General features: G+C 43.2%; 1 protein-coding gene across 2 annotated transcripts in view; it reads right to left on the bottom strand.

The window, feature by feature from the left end:
• Positions 1 to 2709: 2709 nt before the first annotated feature.
• CRAMP1 (cramped chromatin regulator 1) overlaps positions 2710 to 20907 on the bottom strand; it is a 92548-nt gene continuing 74350 nt past the window's right edge. For both annotated transcript variants that reach the window (XM_077449179.1, XM_077449178.1), the window contains exons 14-21: positions 15647 to 15728; positions 14733 to 14840; positions 14129 to 14307; positions 13955 to 14011; positions 11389 to 11617; positions 8702 to 8860; positions 8466 to 8611; positions 2710 to 4974 (exon numbers count right to left, since the gene is read on the bottom strand). In XM_077449179.1, the coding sequence (XP_077305305.1) occupies positions 4807 to 4974; positions 8466 to 8611; positions 8702 to 8860; positions 11389 to 11617; positions 13955 to 14011; positions 14129 to 14307; positions 14733 to 14840; positions 15647 to 15728 (1128 nt within the window). In that variant the 3' untranslated portion in view covers positions 2710 to 4806. The remainder of the gene's footprint in view (positions 4975 to 8465; positions 8612 to 8701; positions 8861 to 11388; positions 11618 to 13954; positions 14012 to 14128; positions 14308 to 14732; positions 14841 to 15646; positions 15729 to 20907) is intronic.

The following is a 20907-nucleotide window of genomic DNA, read 5'->3' as shown; positions in this document are numbered from 1 at the left end:
TGGCAGGTAAAAACTCCCTTACATGTATTTAGATGTGTTGCCTGTAGTTTAGCTTTAACGAATGCTACTTCCAACTGTATGAGTTGAGTCAACTTTGCTATTCAAAGTTATGTGTAAAACGCAAGGTCAAGCTCAATTCTTTATAGGGGACATAGATTTAGAGAACAAAAAAAAAAAAAAATGGTGGTACATTTAAATAAAAAACAGATGATCTGATCACTCTGGAATACCCAAGACCCTGAACACACTACAATATTACCTTTCCAAACATTAGAAGTCAATTGCAAAGGGAATTTCATGGTTACATCAACATGACCTACATATATGTAGAAGTAACAGCACTTTAGGTGACCTTGCATTGAGCTGACAATGTTATCTTATCAAACATGCAAACTGGCAACAGTGACTATGAGGAGTGCAGCAAGTTTACATTATCTCCATCCCGTGATATCACCTTCCGTTTCTAATTTTTAAATATTTGAACTCTAAGGCAGGCCACAGATGATGCGATTTTCTTTCCTGCAATGCAGGAAACAAAATCGCTAGATTCCCCCATCAACAGTTCATGTTGATGGGAATCTCTCCCAGTTAAAAGCAAATCATCTATGGCCGATGTTCCATCAGAATCGGCAACCCGTCAGATTAGGAAGTGACGTTCGGTCACCTGCGCATACTTACACCCACTACCAGGTTGCCAAATCTGACAGAACACCTGCAGTCAGTAGAAGGTGGCACGGACATCTTAGTACACCCAGCTATGTCATGAATTTAAGTCATTTTAGTAATAAAGCAAGCGTATATAAATAAATATAGTATATGGACATCTGTGATACGGATTTGATGTTAAATTTTGAAAGAAGTAGTAGTAGCGGATGCCATGTTGGTACACCCCACACTGCTCAGCACTAAACCTTTAGGCTTTCAAAATTAAATATGCAACTAGAATCACAGATTTCAACATACTATATGTATGTACGCTCACTTTATTGCTAAAATAACTGTTAAATTAAAGACGTGGCTGGGTGTAGTAAGATGTCCGCTGTCTTCTTCTGACTGCAAGTGTTCCATCAGATTAGACAACCTGGTTGCAGCTGTACGCATGCGCAGGTGACCGAACATCACTTCTGTTACCTAATCTGACGGGTTGCCGATTCCGATGGAACACTGGCTTAAGTGTTCAACAGCAAGTTCTCTTTCATTTGCAAAGTTGTCAGTCATTTTGATCTCTATTAACATATGCAAACCTTTGTGATACTGACACGAATGCTTCCCAACAACACCAACTATTTTTTTTTTTTCAACCATGTGTCAATGCAGACTCAGTTACAGGTGCATGAAAGTTTATGGCGAGTACAAAAATATTATTCTATTTATCATCCATTGAGGGGACATAGGAAGTGTTAACCTTTGTGGCATCCAAAAGCAGTCCAACAAAGAAAATGAAAGCCCAGCAAAACAACAGATCTAAAGAAGGCTTTCTGCTCAAAGAGCCACCTGAAAAACTGAAGTTGATATTAGCCAAATCCTGAAAATCCAACCAGCAAAACGGAAGAGTAGCCTAATGTCAAAGAGCCCAAGAAGGACTCACAGCTAAGACAGAGTGAATGGAGAGGACTACCTGCCAGTGAGAACAGAGCTCTAGATTGGGCCTCCATGGGGTCCCTAAAGAGAAAAGCATCTTCCAATGGTTTGACGGTCACATTTTAAAAGCAGGACAATGCCAGATCCGTAATGGGGGGCAGATCACTTGTTAAAATCCTCTTCAAACAGGTATAAAGCTAATAAGCACTTGTTGGGAGCAAACATCTTGTCTGGATGTTTCCAGTCTATATAGAGGAAGACTTGGAACAACAGTAGCACTGGGAAAGTCTTGGGGATCCTAGGAGCACCCCAGATTAGGAACAGTACTGGTAGAAACATCAAGCTGATTCACCAGTTAGAAATATTATCATACTGCATCAACAAGAGTCAGTCTAAGCTTGGGAATAATAGCAGAACACTGCTGCTCCTCAGAGGCAAGCTTGTCCAGTATAGACTGAACAGACTCAGAATCTGTTTCTCGGGGGCTGATGGTTTAGCTGCCGCTAGAGTCACAGCCAAGTCCAATACAGATTCTGCCTGGGAGGGCACAGAAGTGCATTTGTGGCCCCTGCTGTCAAAGTCAGCAAATAATTAGGGGATTTGGGCCATAAAGTAATGCATGACCAAGTAAAAGACCTTCTTGGAAAAAGCTAAGGAAGACTGAAGATGGAATAGGCTCTAGTAGGAGCAGGCATGATTTTAGGCTGATGATCCCAGCCACTTCAGTAGGCACACTGCAAGCAGTGTATGAGTTAGAGCTGCAACTAACGATTAATTTGTCTGTCGACTAATCTATCGATTATTTTTTCGATTAGTCGACTATCCGATTGTTTTTTTTATTTTTTATTTTAAATGAATCTAGTGTTTTTTTTTTTGATTAGCTAATTAATCCTTTGGATAACCTTACAAAAAATGATAAGTACATAAAAAAAAAAAGTAAGATAAAAAGAATATAACTAGTACATACATATATAAATTATATATAAGTATGTACTTATATTCTTACTTTTTTTTTTATGTACTTATTTTTTGTAAAGTTAAGATAAAAGAAATATATATATATATATATATATATATATATATATATATATATATATATATATATATATATTATAATTAATTTTTTGCATTTTTTTTATCAGCCCTGTTGGGGGGGCTATGGTGAGATATCAGGGGTCTTAACAGACCTCTGACATCTCCCATTTGAGACAGGGAAAGGGACTGGGGACAGAGATTCCCAAGTCCCTTTCTCTGCAGCCTCTGCTGCACTGATAATTAATGGAGAGAAGACAGCGGCTTCTCTCCATTCATTAACTGAGACATCGTAATCACAGGAGGTTACAATGTGTCAGTTACGTGAATGGACAGAGTCAGTGGTTACTGACTCTGTCCATTCTGAAAATGAGGTTTACCGGCTCCTACCTCCGCTCTCCATCCTGAGATACCAAGGGGGGGCGGCAGCACGGAGGGGGAGAAGAGAAGAGAGAGGGGGCGGTGGCAGGGAGGGGGAGAAAAGAGAGAGGGGACGGCAGAACGGAGGGGGAGAAGAGAGGGGGACGGCAGCGTGGAGGAAAACGGGAGATACTGAGCACTGTGACGCATCGACGCCCTGCACGCACGTCAACGTATTTTTGTAGTCGACGTAATCGATTACATCAACTCGTCCTGGCAGCTCTAGTATGAGTTATTAGTAGAGTGCAAGCGGTGGCACCAGAAACCATGAGGCTGTTCTTCCTGTGTTTATAATCAGACATGTTGCACACCTTCATGCCAGTGAATAAAAGTAACCTCAATTTGAGACCAAGGGTCAGGTATTTATAAACCCAGTTGTGGGTAGCAGGTGAGGGTTGAAGGACAGAGGTGAATATGGTTACTGCAGGCAGCCAAGGAGAAAGAAAAGATTGAAGGTCGGAGCTCCACAAATCTCTTTGCAATGAAGAAAGGTTCCTTTATGCTATATGCTAGGAAAGAGAAGCAGTTGTGTAACACTCATCCCATAAGCTCTCAGTTACTCAGTGTTCACGCGTCATCTTCTTTTAACATGGAAGAGGTTAAGAATTTAAATGCACCCAGAGATCCAAAGTGATACGGCAGCTGCCAGTGCTCAACTTTTTTTTGGCCTACCCACAGAGTGAGCCATCAGAGACAGGGCAATGCCAACAGTTCAGGACATGGAAAATACTCTGCAGCTAATGTCTTGCCGAAGCAGGGTCTGGAAAGCCCTTTATGCAGAACCCAGTGCCTGATCATCACTTCCAGGATAGGCTACGGCTATGGGACTCCAAAGGCAAGTTCAAGGCTGTGCCGTATAGCTAAAGAGAGAATAAAGCTCTAGCAGCAATGGCAAGAATCTTGAAGGAATGAAGAAAAAAAATCCTAGCAAAAACCCATTTAGACGTTTTGCTGCAAAAGCTGTAGAAAAGACACCCATCCTCCTAGAACACTAGCAAAAAATTAATGCATACTGGTAGTAACAGAGGTTATCCTGGGTTGGCTTACAATTTTTTTTGTTCGCCACTGTCCAATTCTCCTGTACATGGTAGAATAACCCAAATATTAACATTTCCTGTGTCCCACAATGAACGAGAAACTTATTTTTACCAGCACTGAGGGTTTCTAATCCAATGTACAAAGCGAGAAGTGTATTTTTTCCTTCGATTAGTAGAAAACAAAATGTCCATAGCACACGAGACACAAAGAAATTGCATATTTTGCATGAAGCCCATCTGTTTTTGGATGAAGTTCATTATGGCTTATATTTTCTGCAGAGTGTTGGGATTTCTCCCATTTGTGTATTCCACCGGAGTGGTGATCCAGAGCAGGCCTGACAGGAGTTGCCAGAAAAACAAAAAACAAAAACAAAAAAACAGCTTCCTATGTACACAGCGGCTTCATTACGCCGTCACTGCAGAAGTTTGGTTACCATCACATACACAGACGATGGTAATCAAACTATTTCATAGCTTACTATGCAGTCAGCTTACTGTACATCCTCAACTGCCATCACAGATGACAAAACAAAGCAGTCACGTGCTGTGACTAAGTCCCATGAAGTGTAAATACTGCATTATAAAACAACGCTTATTATCTATAGCCAATTGAGCTGTACAGGCCTATATAGACCAATACACCTGAATGGTACAACAGATTCTATCCTTTTTAAGTAGCTGCTGTTATGGAGGCTGAATGCTCCCGATTGTTCAACTCTAAGGACAGATCAAAATGTTACGATAAGTCTCGGATGGGCTGCTCACTCCCAGTGGCCCCAGCTTCAAATGAAGTTTCACGGCGTACAGCGTCTGTAGCAGAAAGCTCCTGGGCCAAGTCGTTGAAGCGTGAGATGTAATCTATACTGTTTTCGTTCATCAGGCAGGCCAGATGTGAATCGCCAACCTACAAACAGAAGTACAAGTCAGAAAACAGTCCATGGACCACATAATAAAAGACACTATGGAGACCCATTAACTACTTGGCGAATGCCCACAGTACATTTACTGCAGGTGCCCACTACGGGCAGGCTGGATCACGTGCATGAACATTATTATCTTTAACCTGTTCCGGGTTAGGGAAGGGCAACTCACTGCTCCCGTGACTGCTGTGTCCACCAGACCGAGCAGATTGTGGATCCCAGGATCACAATGTCCACAAAGCTGTTATGAATGAATTTAATTTATAACAGCTATGTTTTCTATAGAGTGATGCGGTGGCCCACAGCTATCACATGGTACCTAGGCCAATCACTGCACCCTGGTACCATGTGATTAACAGTAGCCAATTACACGTTACTAGTAATCATAGCTGTTATGGATGTAGCCCATTTAGAACAGTGCAAAACATTGATGTTATAGTGATCATTACTGAAAGAGCAATACAAGTTTAAAAAACAAAACAAAAAACACACCTCCCCAGAGTAGTACAGTGTCACTATGCAAAAAATGTATATTATATACACACACCACACTAATATATATATATATATATATATATATATATACACACACACACACACACACATATACATATATACACACATACATATACACACACACACAAAAGTGAGTACACCCCTCACATTTTTGTAAATATTATATTATGGCCAGTAAACTTTAGTGCCCTCTTGCTAGTCTGTTTCTTAAGTTAGAATTTTGATCCCTGATCGCTGTCAAAATTGATGGCACAACTAAAAGCCCATCCCCTCACGCCAAGGTTCTAGGTGTAGCCCTGGACTCTGAACTCTCCTTGAAGCACCACGTCCAATCACTGTCCAAATCCTGCCGCCTCAACCTCCGCAAAATCTCCAAAATATCCCCCTTTCTAACCAATGACACAACAAAACTTAATTCATTCGCTGGTCATCTCTTGCCTCGACTACAGCAATTCCCTTCTCATTGGCTTACCTCTACATAGTCTATCACCTCTTCAATCCATCATGAATGCTGCTGAGTGACCTTACCAATCTCTCTGTCTCTGCTACCCCTGTCAATCCCTCCAGTGGCTTCCGCTCGGCCAAAGAATTAAATTCAAAACACTAACAACTATGTACAAAGCCATCCACAATTTAACCCCCAGCTACATCACTAGCCTAGTCTCTAAATACCAACCTACTCATTCCCTTCGTTCCTCTAAAGACCTTCTGCTCTCTAGCTCCCCCGTCAACTCCTCCCATCCTCACCTCCAGGAATTTTCCAAAGCCTTTCCAATCCTATGGAATGCCCTACCCCAATCTGTCTGCTTGTCTCCTACTCTATTAGCTTTTAGATGATCCCTGAAAACCCTTCTCTTCACAGAAGCCTACCCTACCCACACCTAACAACAGTTTTTTTAATTTTCTCCATCAGCTCACCCCCCCCCCCCCCCCACAGTTATTACCTTTTGTTTCCACTTGTCCCTCCCTTCTAGATTGTAAGCTCTAACAAGTAGGGCCCTCTGATCCCTCCTGAATTGATTTGAATTGTAACTGTAATGTCTACCCTCATGTTTTAAAGCACTGCGCAAACTGTTGGCGCTATATAAATCCTCTATAATAATAATGATATCTTTGATTGTGACAACACTGAAGAAATGACACTTTGCTACAATGTAAAGTAGTGAGTGTACAGCTTGTAGAACAGTGTAAATTTGCTGTCCCCTCAAAATAACTCAACACACAGCCACTAATGTCTAAACCCCTGGCAACAAAAGTGAATACACCCCTAAGTGAAAATGTCCAAATTAGGCCGAAAGTGTCAATAGTTTATGTGGCCACTATTATTTTCCAGCACCTTCCATTTGAGGATGCCCCACAGATGCTCAATAGGGTTTAGGTCTGGAGACATGCTTGGCCAGTCCATCACCTTTACCCTCAGCTTCTTTAGCAAGGCAGTCATCTTGGAGGTGTGTTTGGGGTCGTAATGTTGGAATATTGCCCTGCGGTCCAGTCTCAGATAGGAGGAGATCATGCTCTGCTTCAGTATGCCACAGTACATGTTGGCATTCATGGTTCCCTCAATGAACTGTAGCTCCCCAGTGCCGGCAGCACTCATGCAGCCCCAGACCATGACACTCCAACCAACAAGCTTGACTGTAGGCAAGACACACTTGTCTTTGTACTTCTCAACTGGTTGCTGCCACACAGGCTTGACACCATCTGAACCAAATACCTTTATCTTGGTCTCATCAGACCACAGGACATGGTTCCAGTAATCCATGTCCTTGCAGACCAATTTGATGCAGTGTATGGTCTGAGCACTGACAGGCTGACCCCCACCCCATTCAACCTCTGCAGCAATGCTGGCAGCACTCATACATCTATTTCCCAAAGTCAACCTCTGGATATGATGCTGAGCATGTGAACTTCTTTGGTCGACCATGGCCAGGCCTGTTCTGAGTGGAACCTGTCCTGTTAAACCGTTGTATGGTCTTGGCCACTGTGCTGCAGCTCAGTTTCAGGATCTTGGCAATCTCTAGGTCATGTTTATGTAGAGCAACAATTCTTTTTTTTCAGATCCTCAGAGAGTTCTTTGCCATGAAGTGCCTTTTTGAACTTCCAGTGACCAGTATGAGAGAGTGAGAGCGATAACACCAAATTTAACACACTTGGTCCCCATTCACAGCGGAGACCTTGTAACACTAACGAGTCACATGACACTGGTTAGGGAATTTGGACATTTTCACTTAGGGGTGTACTCACTTTTGTTGCCAGCGGTTTAGACATTAATGGTTGTGTGTTGAGTAATTTTGAGGGGACAGCAAATTTACACTGTTATAAAAACTGTACACCCACTACTTTAGATTGTAGCAAAGTGTACTTTCTTCAGTTTTGTCACATGAAAAGATATAACAAAATATTTACAAAAATGTGAGGGGTGTACTCACTTTTGCGAGATACAGTGTGTGTGTGTGTGTGTGTGTGTGTGTGTGTGTGTGTGTGTGTGTGTGTGTGTGTATATATATATATATATATCTATCTATCTATCTGATACCAACTGACGCTAGTGGGAACTGACTAACTGCCACTGACATCACCAGTGACATTAATACATTGATAATAATATACATTGTCACTGTACTAAAGACACAAGCTGCGAAGAGGTTAACGTCTAGGGCGATCAAGGTAAATAAGTGCCTATGTGTGATGTGTGCTACTTTCACTAATTGATCTCTAACCTTCACACCCCTGCTTTGTGTACAGAGCTCTGTGTTGAATGTCAACATAGAGCTCTAGGCTACAAATGTACACAGCCAATCAGCAGGTCCCGGGCCATAAATCATTGGATGGGACTTGCTGACAGGCACCTGCTGCCTGTGTTCTAAACCCGGAAGTAGGCTGCTTGTCCATAGTACATTGTGGGCGGCTGGGCGCTAAGTGGTTATATAGCTTAAAGAGGTTTTTCCGATGTACCAACCTCAACAACATCCGACAAAGAACGGGACACAAAGGAATCTCTAGAACTTCCATCCAGCAAACTGGGGCCCAGCAGGGATGTGCCGCTGGCATTTCCTGTGGCAGTTGGAGCCATCTTCCTACTCTTGTCTGGAGAAATGAAGCTTGCTGTGTGAGCAGGGAAAGAGTAAGTGTAAGTAAAAGAATGGTGACATACAGAGCTAAATCCACAACATTGCACTGTACAATTGTACTCACAAAATAGGCTGCTGAGTGAGGAGTCAGTAGAGTCATTGGGATACCACTGAGGGTCGTGACTGGGGGAGGCAATCCAGTTCTGCTGAGGACTGGAGGACGGGGAAGGAAGACTCTTCGAGTTCTCACCTAGCTTGGCTGGTGACAAGGGTACAGCTTCACCTTCAAAAATAAAGTTTGCATTAGAAGCACTAGCTAGTACATTACACCAACATTTTTTCCCTAAGTCCATAACTTATATTATTTTTGGGTAACAGCGGGCCTCATAGGTCATTTTATCAATAGGTAGGACCCTGGTTAACAAGCCTCTGCCAATAAATTTGCAAGGGAGGATCAGAGAATTTCCACTGGATTGCTATAGTTTTCATTGCATAAAAAAAATAAAGGGTGAAGGAGTAGTTTGGTGTAGACCGGGATATTAGAATCTTCCAGATAATCAAGGAGGCATCTAGCTGGGTTACATATATAAAAGATACCATCAGAAGAGAGGTGGACAACAACTGCTACAAGCAGCTGCAAATTAGGAGCTTCTTTTAAAATGTGACATTTAAAGGGTCAGTAAATATAGTTTATATATAAAAAAAAAAAAAAAAACTTTTTATAATGTTAATGTAAGAGTGGCCAAACACTGTTCTTTCCTGAGAAAGAAGAGAAGGAGAATATTGAGACTAAACTTTCCATGACAAAATATACACACACCCAATATTAATCCACGCGTCCAGCCCCTACTCTACGTGCAGGGTACCCGAGGCTCTAATTGGCTTACAAAAAGGGTGGGCTTGAGTTGCAGAGCACTGTGCCCTGTGCCCACCCAAATGTGTGACAATAGCAAATTAATATTCGCCGACGTCTTCCTGCTTCGCCTCCTGTCCAATCGGGAAGTGGGTCTTATAACCAGAGAGGAAAAGCGATATCTGCCGCCAAGGATACAGCTGCCTCAATGGAAGAGGAGACGCAGGAAGGAGCTGAAGCTGCTAGATAGGGTAAGCGAGGGGCTAGTGGGGGTACGTACAAGCTGGGGGTATATCAAAGGGTGTCTTGTTTGCTGCCCCCCCCCCCCACACAAAAAATACAGCACCTGCCACCACTGCACACACCGATCAGCCAAAACTTTATGACCACTATCAGCTTAAAGTGGTGTTGCCACCAAAAAAAAAAAAAATTGTTTAAAAATTCTTAAAAACAAAAAAAAAAAAAAAATCTATAATTGGAAAAAAATTTTTTACTCACCTCTAAATACCTGTTGCTAGGGGGTCCCTCATAGTCTGCCTTCTTCCTTGCCCGGGCTGGTGACATCACTTCCCCTCGCGCCGCACAGTCCCCTGTCCCAGGTGACTGTGCAGCGTATCACGGCGCCCTGCGCCGCTCGCGCATGCGCAGTGGGTGCCCGGCTGTGAAGCCACAGCCGGGTGCCCACAGTACGAATGAAGGCGCCGCGAGCGGAGAATGAGGGGGTGCTTTGTTCCCCCCGCATCGCTGGACCCTGGGACAGGTAAGTGTCCGATTATTAAAAGTCAGCAACTGCAGTATTTGTAGCTGCTGACTTTAAATTTTTTTAGGGGGTACCCCACTTTAAGTGAATAAAACTGATTATCGCAATACTATGGCACCTCAATGTCGGTGGCATATATGAGGTAGCAAGTAATCATGTTGTTAGTTGATGTGCTGAAAGGGCACTGCAGTTTGTTGTGTATGGGGCTGCTTAGTGGCATACCAGTGACGGTGCCGGTTCTCACCCGTGTCCACAGCCAAAAGCACCTGCAATGGACATGTGAGCATCAGAGCTGCACCAAGGAATAATGGAAGAAGGTGGACTTGCCTGGTGAATCACATTTTCTTTTACATCATGTAGATGGCAGTGTGCATGTGTGTCACTTAGCTGGGGAAGAGATGGCACCAGGATGCACTACAGGAAAAATCAAGCAAAAGTAGTGTGACCCTTTGGGCAACACTGTACTGGGAAACCTTGGGTTATGCCATTCATGTGGATGTTACTTTTACACGTACCACCTACTTAAACAATGGCTGCTGACCAAGTAAACCCTTTCATGGAAACGGCATTCCCTAATGGCAGTGGCCTTTTTCAGCAGGATAACGCACCCTGTTATACTACAAAAATGGCTCAAGAATGGCTTGAGTAACATAACAAAGAGTTTTAAGTATTGACTAGGCCTCCAAATTCTCCATATCTCAATCTAATTGAGCATGTGTGGCTGGTGCTGAAAAAAAAAAGTCTGATCCAATAGGTCTAGTGGCGTTCATGCCTTGATGGGTAAGGGCTGTTTTGGTGGCAAAGGTAGGACCAAAGAAATAATAGGCGGGTAGTCAAAGTTATGGCTGATTGGTGTGTATGTATATAAATGTACTCACCTGGAAGAACAGAAGAATGAGGAGTGTGAGGGAGCTGTGTATCTCCGCATTGGAGGGGACACACAAAGATGCATGAGCAAAGTACAGGTTCCCTTTAATATCAACTAATCAGCTGTACAGGTATGGAGATAACACTAGCCATAGACATAGGTTGTGTTTTGCAAGCAATCAAACTTATGAATTTACAACTACCCCTATAATGTTTTATTTTAGGTTTGCTGCAAAGGCCTATTAAAAGCACTCTTGCATTTTTATACAGCAGCTTTGCTATACCCTAAGAACACTATTTGTGTACAATTATTGCAGACCTATGAACTCACCATACTGTCCAGAGCTTATGGCTATTTCAATGATGGAATCGCTAATGTGTGTTGCAGGTTCGCCATGTGAGAGGACATCATCAGGAGGGCCAGGCAGGGAGATATCCAGCAAAGAGGAGACATTTGGAGGAGACAGGCAGGAGCTACTGGGCGTGCAACTGGATGGTTCTGCAGGGCCATTTTCTAGTGGACTCTGGGAAATGTGAGGTATGGACAAGATGGTTGATGGCTGAAAGAGAAGTCAGATCATAAATGAAGTTTTTAACAGTTCTTTTAGTTCATTTTGTACACTATCAGTTTTGTATGCTTTGAAACTTGTATCGCATAGAAAAGTGTAACACCTATGAAAAATGTTACAATGTAACTGGAACTCTTGAGTTTAAGACCCCTTTTACATGGATGGACCGTCCAGGTCCGTCTGTCAGTTTTTTCAGAGGACCTGAACGGGCGCTCCATGTAATTCTATGGAGCGACGCATGTCAGCGGTGACCATGTCCACTGACATCCGATCCGCTAAAATCAGACTGATGGCCATACATTCGCTTCCATCCCTGGGGGATTTGAACGGGTGAGATCTGATGAAAACGGACATGCTGTCCATTTTTGGCCGATCTCTCCATAGCAAGCTGCAGCGCTCCACAAGCCCCTCCCCGCAGAGATAAACAGAGATCTCCCGCTGAGCTGGCAGACTCGAATGAGGCCTAAAGGATAAGTTCACCTTTGGAAACATGTTACATATTCCACCTGTATTTAAGGTGAAACATGTTAAATGTTACATGTTCCCACTGCTGCAGTCTCCCCCAACCCACAGCCTCTAGTGACAGACAGACAGGGATCTTCTCCCCAAAATCGCTGTAACATTTTAAATGCAGCCATGCAGGATTCCAACCACCCAGCCATGCTATTTATTCACAGAATTCTGTGAATGGGAGAACTACAAGTACCGACAGCCATTGGGGCTGTCAGCTTGTAGGCCTCAATGAACTACCAGGGCTCTGTTGAGCACTCTAGGTAGTTTGTGGTTTCTTCCTGCCATTGTGTAACTGCCTGCCCATACAAGGTCCGAGCAGACAGCCTACACAGAGTCTGCAGGAGTCCAGCATTGCCCCATGATCTGCTGATTGTGTCACGGGTGCAATGCTTTGCAGGCTTCTAGTAAAAAAAAAAAAAATGAAATAGAAATTTTTTTACCTGCAAAAAGATGTACATTTAATATTTTTAATAAGGTGAACTCTTTTTTTAAGGGTAGGTTTGCCTGGAGTTAGCCCACTCCTCCTTATAGGTATGGGACACCTCGGATGCCCAGCAAGAGCACAATGACAGCTGAAAGCATCCAGCGTGTTCCTGCACCAAATCCAGCTAACAAGCTGTGCAAGCAAGTGGCAACCGCCCCAATCCATAACTAGCCTTTGCAGTAAGGTGCACATGGAAGGGCAACAGAGGAAACACAGACGGCTGTCTGCAGGGGCCCAGAGAACCACACAGTAAGCAACAAAGGGATGTGTTCAGCCCCCAGGCAACAAGTTGAGCACAGGGGAATATACCCTTGATGCACAAGGAATTTTTCACTTTTGTTTTCTTAGTTATAGTTTGTATAACTGTTAAACCACCCTTTATCTCATATCTCTATTCTTGCTCGGTAGATGTGTTATTTCTTTCATCTTTATTTATTTATTTTTTACAAAGGTCAACTTATCCTTTAATGTAAACTTGTCTCAGATTTTGATAAGAACAAAGAAAAATAAACAGTCAAAATTAAGCACTGCACTGTAAGGTGCCTGCATATACCTTTTAGTTTTGTCCAAATCATTCATGGTGCGATCCTGGATCTCCTAAGCTCTCAAATTTGCAAGCTTTGGCAAAACTGCTCTATCATCCCTCTATCTGTGCTATGGTTGCATTTCAGTGCTTTCAATTTGCATTTAAGAGCTCAAGACAGATTAACTATAGCCTGGGTTCACACTATTGCGATGCGGGAGTCAGTGCAATTCCAGTGCAGGTTCCCGCATCACAATCCCCTCACAGACAGGTCACACTGCAAACTGCCCTCTGCAAACTGCTGCGGGCGTCACAACAAACTTAATGACACCCCCAGGTCGGTTTGCAGATCACAGTGTGAACTGTGAATTTGGAAAGGAAATCGGATCACATGGGTGTGAACAGCCATGCGCTCAGATTCCAGTGCGGGGGAAAAAAAAAAAAAAAAGTTTCTGCACCTTTTTCGTGCAAATCCAATGGGAGTTCAGCCACACAAACTTTATGGCTAAATTTGCATTGCACAGACATCGCATGTGATCGGCACAGCAATTCAGTTCGCAATAGTGTGAATCTCTGGTATTTTTATTTATTTTTGAAAACTATTGTGCATAAAATCTGTGAAAATAAAGTATATATTCGTACATTTGCTATACAGAGAATACTAGACAGCTACGATAGGACAGAAGATGCACTTAAGAGCTTACAACAACCCCAAATGTGTGGGTACTGTTGGACTAGATATGAAAAGAGATAGCAAGAGTCACGTTCAATGACAGTTCTGCAGTACAAAACCATTGAGAAACAATACCTGAAATGGCTGGGCTGACTCTTGCACTGGGGGTGTAGTAAGAGCAATGAAAGGAACCTAAGAAAAAAAAAAAATAATGCAAGCTGCCAATTCCGTCATATAAAGTGCAGAAAAAATGTTGGTGTTTTTACAGCTGGAAATTAAGTGTTTAAATACTAAAGGGTTATTGCTCACCTCAGGACACACAGTCACTGCCGATACAGGGTCACTGCTTGTACCTTCTACATTGGGCTCTGTGCCAGTCAACCCGTCTGCAGGCAAGGGGCCGATTCCCACTAAGCCATCAGTTTCGAGAACTGGTAACGAAGGACCTGGGATAATACCAGCACTTTTAGCCGCCAAGTCAATAGCACCTAAGAAGACAAAAGGTACATTGTATTTATATTACAAGGCTTAACAATCTGTAACATAATTAATCCTGTACTATCTCACTATGAGCTACAGCACAATTTACCAATATTGAATGTGCAAACCAACCAGCAGTACATGGCAACACCTGGCATGTATAGGGATCAAACAAAGAAGAGAACATTTTTGCTCCATATGCTCAATTTCAAAAGAAAATTAAATGAATTCAAAAGTTCAAGATGGCATCTGCATCCTGGAAAAACCCCACTCCAAACTGTGAACATTTGTATCTCAGGTAATACAATAACATTACTGATATGGGAATGTCGCCAACCACAATTTGGGAAATAATAATATAACAGTGAATACTGTATCTTGGCTGCATCTGTACGCAGAATTCTTGAGATTTACCATCATCCAAAATACTTACTAGCTAGGGAATTGGTGTTGCTAGTTGAGGCCGTTAACCCTTTGGGCACAATTGGCTGGGAGACAGCTTTACTAAGGGTGGAATGGATTGGCCGAAAGGAACCTCTTCCTGTGGGGAGAAATTATATATTACTTTCCTGGACCAAACCAGAAGGTAAATATTCTTTATGTCATATGGCAGAGCACACACGCACTTACGCACAATGCATTTATACATTTGATGTAAAGAGACAGGTTCTTGGTCTTCTTCAGTCTGCTACAGTTTTTCCAGTTCTCTACCCCAATATACTTTAGTGTGTGTAGTCTTCAGACCTATGTGACTAACAGTGAGCATGTCCTGGGTGCAGTGTCCCTGACTGGTGCATGTGCCAAAAACTGCTATCATTACCAATGTCTTGTGTAAGCCTGGCTGTACAAAACGCGAGATAAACACAATGTAGTATGTCAATGATGAGCTCTTTAAATACTGGCATAGGCCTATGCAAACAAAGCAAGGTGCCTGCATCAAAAGGTATACCTTTAAACTGCTTGCTGTCATTAGGAAAGGCAGGGTAGTTTGCAACTATACTTACACTTTAAGGGCTTGTTCCCACCAAGTGTTCTGTGACTATGCTGTGCAGCCATGTCTGGTGTGAACAAACCCAAAATTGCTGTAATCTAAATTTTCTTCTTTGTGCATTTATTACTAAATTCTCATGGTGTGGCAGTAAGATCAACCACTATACTATTTTTGCCCCTTTTAGAAAACGTGTTAACCCCATTTTGGAGCCAGCTCCCCCAACTTGCATTCATGGAGTGTTTTTCAAGCAGTTTTGGATTTCGTAGTTTAGCTTCGGGTTGCCATATTAAATTTTAGTAACTGGAATGAATTCTATTTTTCTGCCAGGATAAGTATTAGTCACCATTTTAACTTACCTGCTACTGTTGAGTTTGAGAGAATAGAGAAGGAGCAGACGTGTGGCAAGTTGCTGCCAGATGGCCGTGGGAGGAGAGTCCTCTGCGGAAGAAAAGGTCTGAATTAATGTCCAGTGGTTAACATCTGCAGAGAGCTTCAGAAAGACTGATCTTTCAATGTGACACCTGAAGAACTCATGGGATAATTTAGTGGCTTGACCAGAATATAGCAGTTACCATAACAACATACTGAAATTAGGTGTTAGTCAGTTAAGATCAGAACAGCCGTGTTCTTGTCTGAAGGTTGGTGTGATAGCAAAAGACATACCCGGAGCTGACCCCACTACTAACATAGACCCTGTTAAAGGAAGTCTGTGCTAAGAGAGACACACTGAGGCTGGTCTCCCAATATATATATATACATACGCATACATACACACACACACACATTATATATATATATATATATATATATATATATATATATATATATATATATATATATATATATATATATATATATATATACACTGTATACAGTTTTCATGAGCAAATCACTTTTTTCAGTCTCTTGCCAAGTATCTTACCTGAAGATCCTGCCAGCAACAGCACTTTTTATTGCAGGCTTACAACACTAAGCTGCTGTCTCGCTACCAGCAGTGGAGTTGCCATGTGCGCACCCTTCAGTTGGGCGTTAGGCTGCCCATGAGGTATGGGCATGCTACCTGCAGGCCCGATACCAAAAAGCAGCATGGGACTGGACTACTTTCAGTGTGTAGCATCATGGTCCTGATCCTTATTACCTGCCCACAGCCCTGAGATTGTGGATGCAGTGCCCCAGCACTTGTGACTGCAGAACATAAAGTATTTTTTAAATATTTTTATTAAAACTAAATAGTGCATATTTCACTAACAGTTTAATTGTGCTGCTCAAATACCTTGCATTATTTAAAAAGGCAAGATTTAAACTTTAAAAGCCAACTATGAGATACATATTATTTTTCCCTAATGTCCCCCAATACTTAAGCCCAAGCTGGAGATGTACCAAGCAAGACTTTTTTTTTGCTCCACAAGATGTCCTCATTCTTCTGGATTGAATGACGCCCAGCATCACTTAACCACGAAGACTAAGGAAAGACTGAGTGTAGTGTAATGAGTCAGCCTCCTGAGAACAGCCCCCTGTACTGAACAAGTGCAGTGATGCAGAGATGAACTGATGTACTCTTATCTGTACCGCATTATGCATGATCCAGTAGCTTTCACCATCAGGGGAGGACCAAAGAGAAAAAGGACTCATTCGAGTGTCACATGATCAGCCAGAACACATCCAATAAGTTTAAAAAAATATATATTATACAAAAAATTCCTGAGGATGTTTTTATACGGATCACTTTTATTTTGTTTTTATTGCTCAAATAGGTTTTCTCATATCTTCACATTTTATCAAACTTGTTACACTTTTCGCTGCCTCCAACTCTCTTAGCATGGTAATCCTAAAATGTGGGATTTTTGATCTCATGTGGCTGGAGGACAAAGGATCCTTGAACATAAAATGACTGCTGGAAGAGGATCAAATACCAACTTGTCAACCTTATTTTGGTAGACTGTCCTACATCACGTTTCTATCCGTACTTGTGAAGTCAAGACTATCCTGCAAGAGGTGGAAGGACACTGCTGTCATCTGAATAAATTGCATTGAATTACCATTGCCGATAGGAAATAGCTGCTGCCTAGGAGGAGGCACTGGAAGCTGTGTGAGCACGGTTAATACTGAATGAGAAGACATTTGGACATCTAAGCCAGATTAGTGATTTCACCATTTCTGATAAGGTTAAAGAGGAAGTAAACCCTAATGGGTTTACTTTCTCTTTCGTTCCCTGCAAAGGTAAAGCATAATGGACTACTATGCATCGCATAGTAGTCCATTATGTGTCACTTACCTGACACAGGAGCCAGCAATGTCACCCCTGTAGTCCGGCGCATCCATCTTCTCGGTTGGTCTCGCCGTGCGAAGCCGCGATGATGTCGCTCCCGCGCATGCGCACGGGAGCCGCCACGAGCGTCATATTCGCCGTTGACGGTGCTGCGCTCAGTACGGCGCATGCGCCGTAGACAGCGATGCCTGTCTTTTGGCAAATATCTCCTAAACCGTGTAGGTTTAGGAGATATTTCTTGGACCTACAGGTAAGCCTTAATCTAGGCTTACCTGTAGGTCAAAGTGTGTTGTAAGGGTTTACAACCACTTTAAGCCAGCCACACATGGATCGAAATTTGGCTGGATCAGCAAGGATCGGACAAATTTTCGATCCACATTGAGCACCGTGGTTGAACTAGCTGGAGCTTTCTGTGGTTAAACAAGTTCCAACATTCTGTTCAATGTCCCTGTCAGATTTTCACAGCTCTAAATTTTCCCGCCATCAGAATACACTGATCAGTGCTGTGTCTTTCTATTCGGACAGTGGGGAGACTTCCCTGCCGTCAGAACAACAAGACACAGTGGGGAGGATTCTCCCATTCACCTCAAATGTGTGGATAGGGGAATCAAGTTTTGTTTTTTTTCCATTCAACCACTTGCTTATGTATGGGCAGTTTTAAGGAGTAGCTCAGTCACCACTCAATTCCCAGTCTGCAACTGGATAGTTGAGCCATACACTGATGTGTTAAATTCTTTGCCAACTCTGCCGTCTTATCCAGTCAGCGTGTGTTCATTATCGTACATGTGCACTACAGTAGAGCCCGACTGGCTCAGGAGTATGGACCTTCCCTCTCCAAGTCTAAATGTCACTGTTCAGGAGATTACAATTGGCAGATATCAAGTCAAATGTAGAAACACAGATTATATATTAAAAAAACTCGTCTTCATGCGCTGCCATTGTCATCAATAGTCTTGATAATACATGTTGACGTATCAAAAAAAAAATAGAGAATAGAACATGAAGATGTAAACGACTTCTATTTCAACCAATGACAACCAGTGCACACGCAAGAATGGGCCTTAAAGGTTTTATTTTTAATAAATGCACAACTGCAGAAATATTGCTTCCCGGGGATTCTGTTTGCACTGCTGACTTTCATGTGTTCAGATTTTTTAATTTTTTTTTATATTCTAAGAGATAGATAAGATGACTCTGTTCTTAAATTTCCCAAAGTTCCTGAGTCTCAAGATAACATATCTTATACACCCACTAACACTCTGTTAAATAGTATAGTTACTACCTGGAATGTTTGTTCTCTTTTATGATTCTTTTGTTTTTAATTTATATTTGTTCTATGCTGCTCTTATTATAATAACCAGCTACTTCCACGTTTGAAGCACGTTTGTCAGTTTAATATAACTAGATCACATACCAAAAAAAAAACTGTACACTGTACTTACCAGATATCCTATGATACTGTATTATACAAGTTACATATTTTTTTATATATACCGATTTCTTTATTCATTTGTTATAACTAGTGATGGACGAACTTCCGACGGGACGTTTCGCGAACGCGAAACGCGAACGGACACAAACGTTCGCGAAAACGACCGTTCGCCGCGGGCTCCATTGACTTCAATGGGAGGCGAATTTCGCAAACCTTTAGGTCGAATTTGCGGCCACGGGGTAATTATTAGGGGGTAGCACGTAGTCCCACCACCTGGACAATAGCATAATACATGTATGAGGTGAATTTGGGATCGATAACTACAAGCATTTTTTTTTTATTTGGGAAATTGTTCTGACAATTCAGGACTATGGAGCTAATGAAGGCAATGGAGGAGAGGGAAGGTCAGGGACCAGGGTAGGCAAACAAGAGGGTGCAGGAGATACAGAGCACTGACAGCAGCACCGTAATACAGAGCACTGACATCAGCACCGTGACATACAGCGCTGACAGCAGCTCCGTGACATACAGCGCTGACAGCAGCTCCGTGACATACAGCGCTGACAGCAGCTCCGTGACATACAGCGCTGACAGCAGCTCCGTGACATACAGCGCTGACAGCAGCTCCGTGACATACAGCGCTGACAGCAGCACCGTGACATACAGCGCTGACAGCAGCTCCGTGACATACAGCGCTGACAGCAGCTCCGTGACATACAGCGCTGACAGCAGCTCCGTGACATACAGCGCTGACAGCAGCTCCGTGACATACAGCACTGACAGCAGCTCCGTGACATACAGCGCTGACAGCAGCTCCGTGACATACAGCGCTGACAGCAGCACCGTGACATACAGCGCTGACAGCAGCTCCGTGACATACAGCGCTGACAGCAGCTCCGTGACATACAGCGCTGACAGCAGCTCCGTGACATACAGCACTGACAGCAGCTCCGTGACATACAGCGCTGACAGCAGCTCCGTGACATACAGCGCTGACAGCAGCACCGTGACATACAGCGCTGACAGCAGCTCCGTGACATACAGCGCTGACAGCAGCTCCGTGACATACAGCGCTGACAGCAGCTCCGTGACATACAGCGCTGACAGCAGCTCCGTGACATACAGCGCTGACAGCAGCTCCGTGACATACAGCGCTGACAGCAGCTCCGTGACATACAGCGCTGACAGCAGCTCCGTGACATACAGCGCTGACAGCAGCTCCGTGACATACAGCGCTGACAGCAGCACCGTAAGCAGCCCCAGGAGGAAGTCAGCACAGCACAGGGATGGTGTGATCCCCTCATAATAAGAACCCCCAGGAGGAAGTCAGCACAGCACAGGGATGGTGGGAGCCCCTCATAATAAGAACCCCCAGGAGGAAGTCAGCACAGCACAGGGATGGTGGGAGCCCCTCATAATAAGAACACCCAGGAGGAAGTCAGCACAGCACAGGGATGGTGGGAACCCCTCATAATAAGCAGCCCCAGTAGAAATATGACACCGCTCAACCTCTTCAAAGAGGAGGGTAGGGGCATATAGTACGGTGTGCTTTTTTGGGTCAGGGAAGTGAGCCAAATGAATTAAGAAGGTCTGTGTGCTTGATTCCAAAAATTGTTTATAGACATATACATGGTCTACTGATCACATGTGTTGAATTCCTCCGAGATCCATGCCTCATTCATTTTTAGAAATGTGAGGTAGTTAACACTGTCGTGAGCTAGGCGAGTACGCTTATCGGTCACAATCCCCCCTGCTGCGCTGAACGTCCTTTCGGACAGGACACTGGATGAGGGGCAAGCCAACAGTTCGATTGCAAATTGGGCAAGCTCTGGCCAGAGGTCAAGCCTGCCCACCCAGTAGTCTAGGGGTTCATCACTCCTCAGAGCGTCCACATCGGCCGTTAACCCAATGTAGTC

Source organism: Lithobates pipiens, unplaced genomic scaffold, assembly GCF_037356315.1.
Source record: "Lithobates pipiens isolate NorthernLeopardFrog02 unplaced genomic scaffold, aLitPip1_a1.2 Scaffold_22, whole genome shotgun sequence".
In the NCBI taxonomy this organism is placed as follows: domain Eukaryota; kingdom Metazoa; phylum Chordata; class Amphibia; order Anura; family Ranidae; genus Lithobates; species Lithobates pipiens.
Note: the sequence above shows the minus strand (reverse complement) of the source record. Positions and strands in the feature narration are given on the sequence as shown.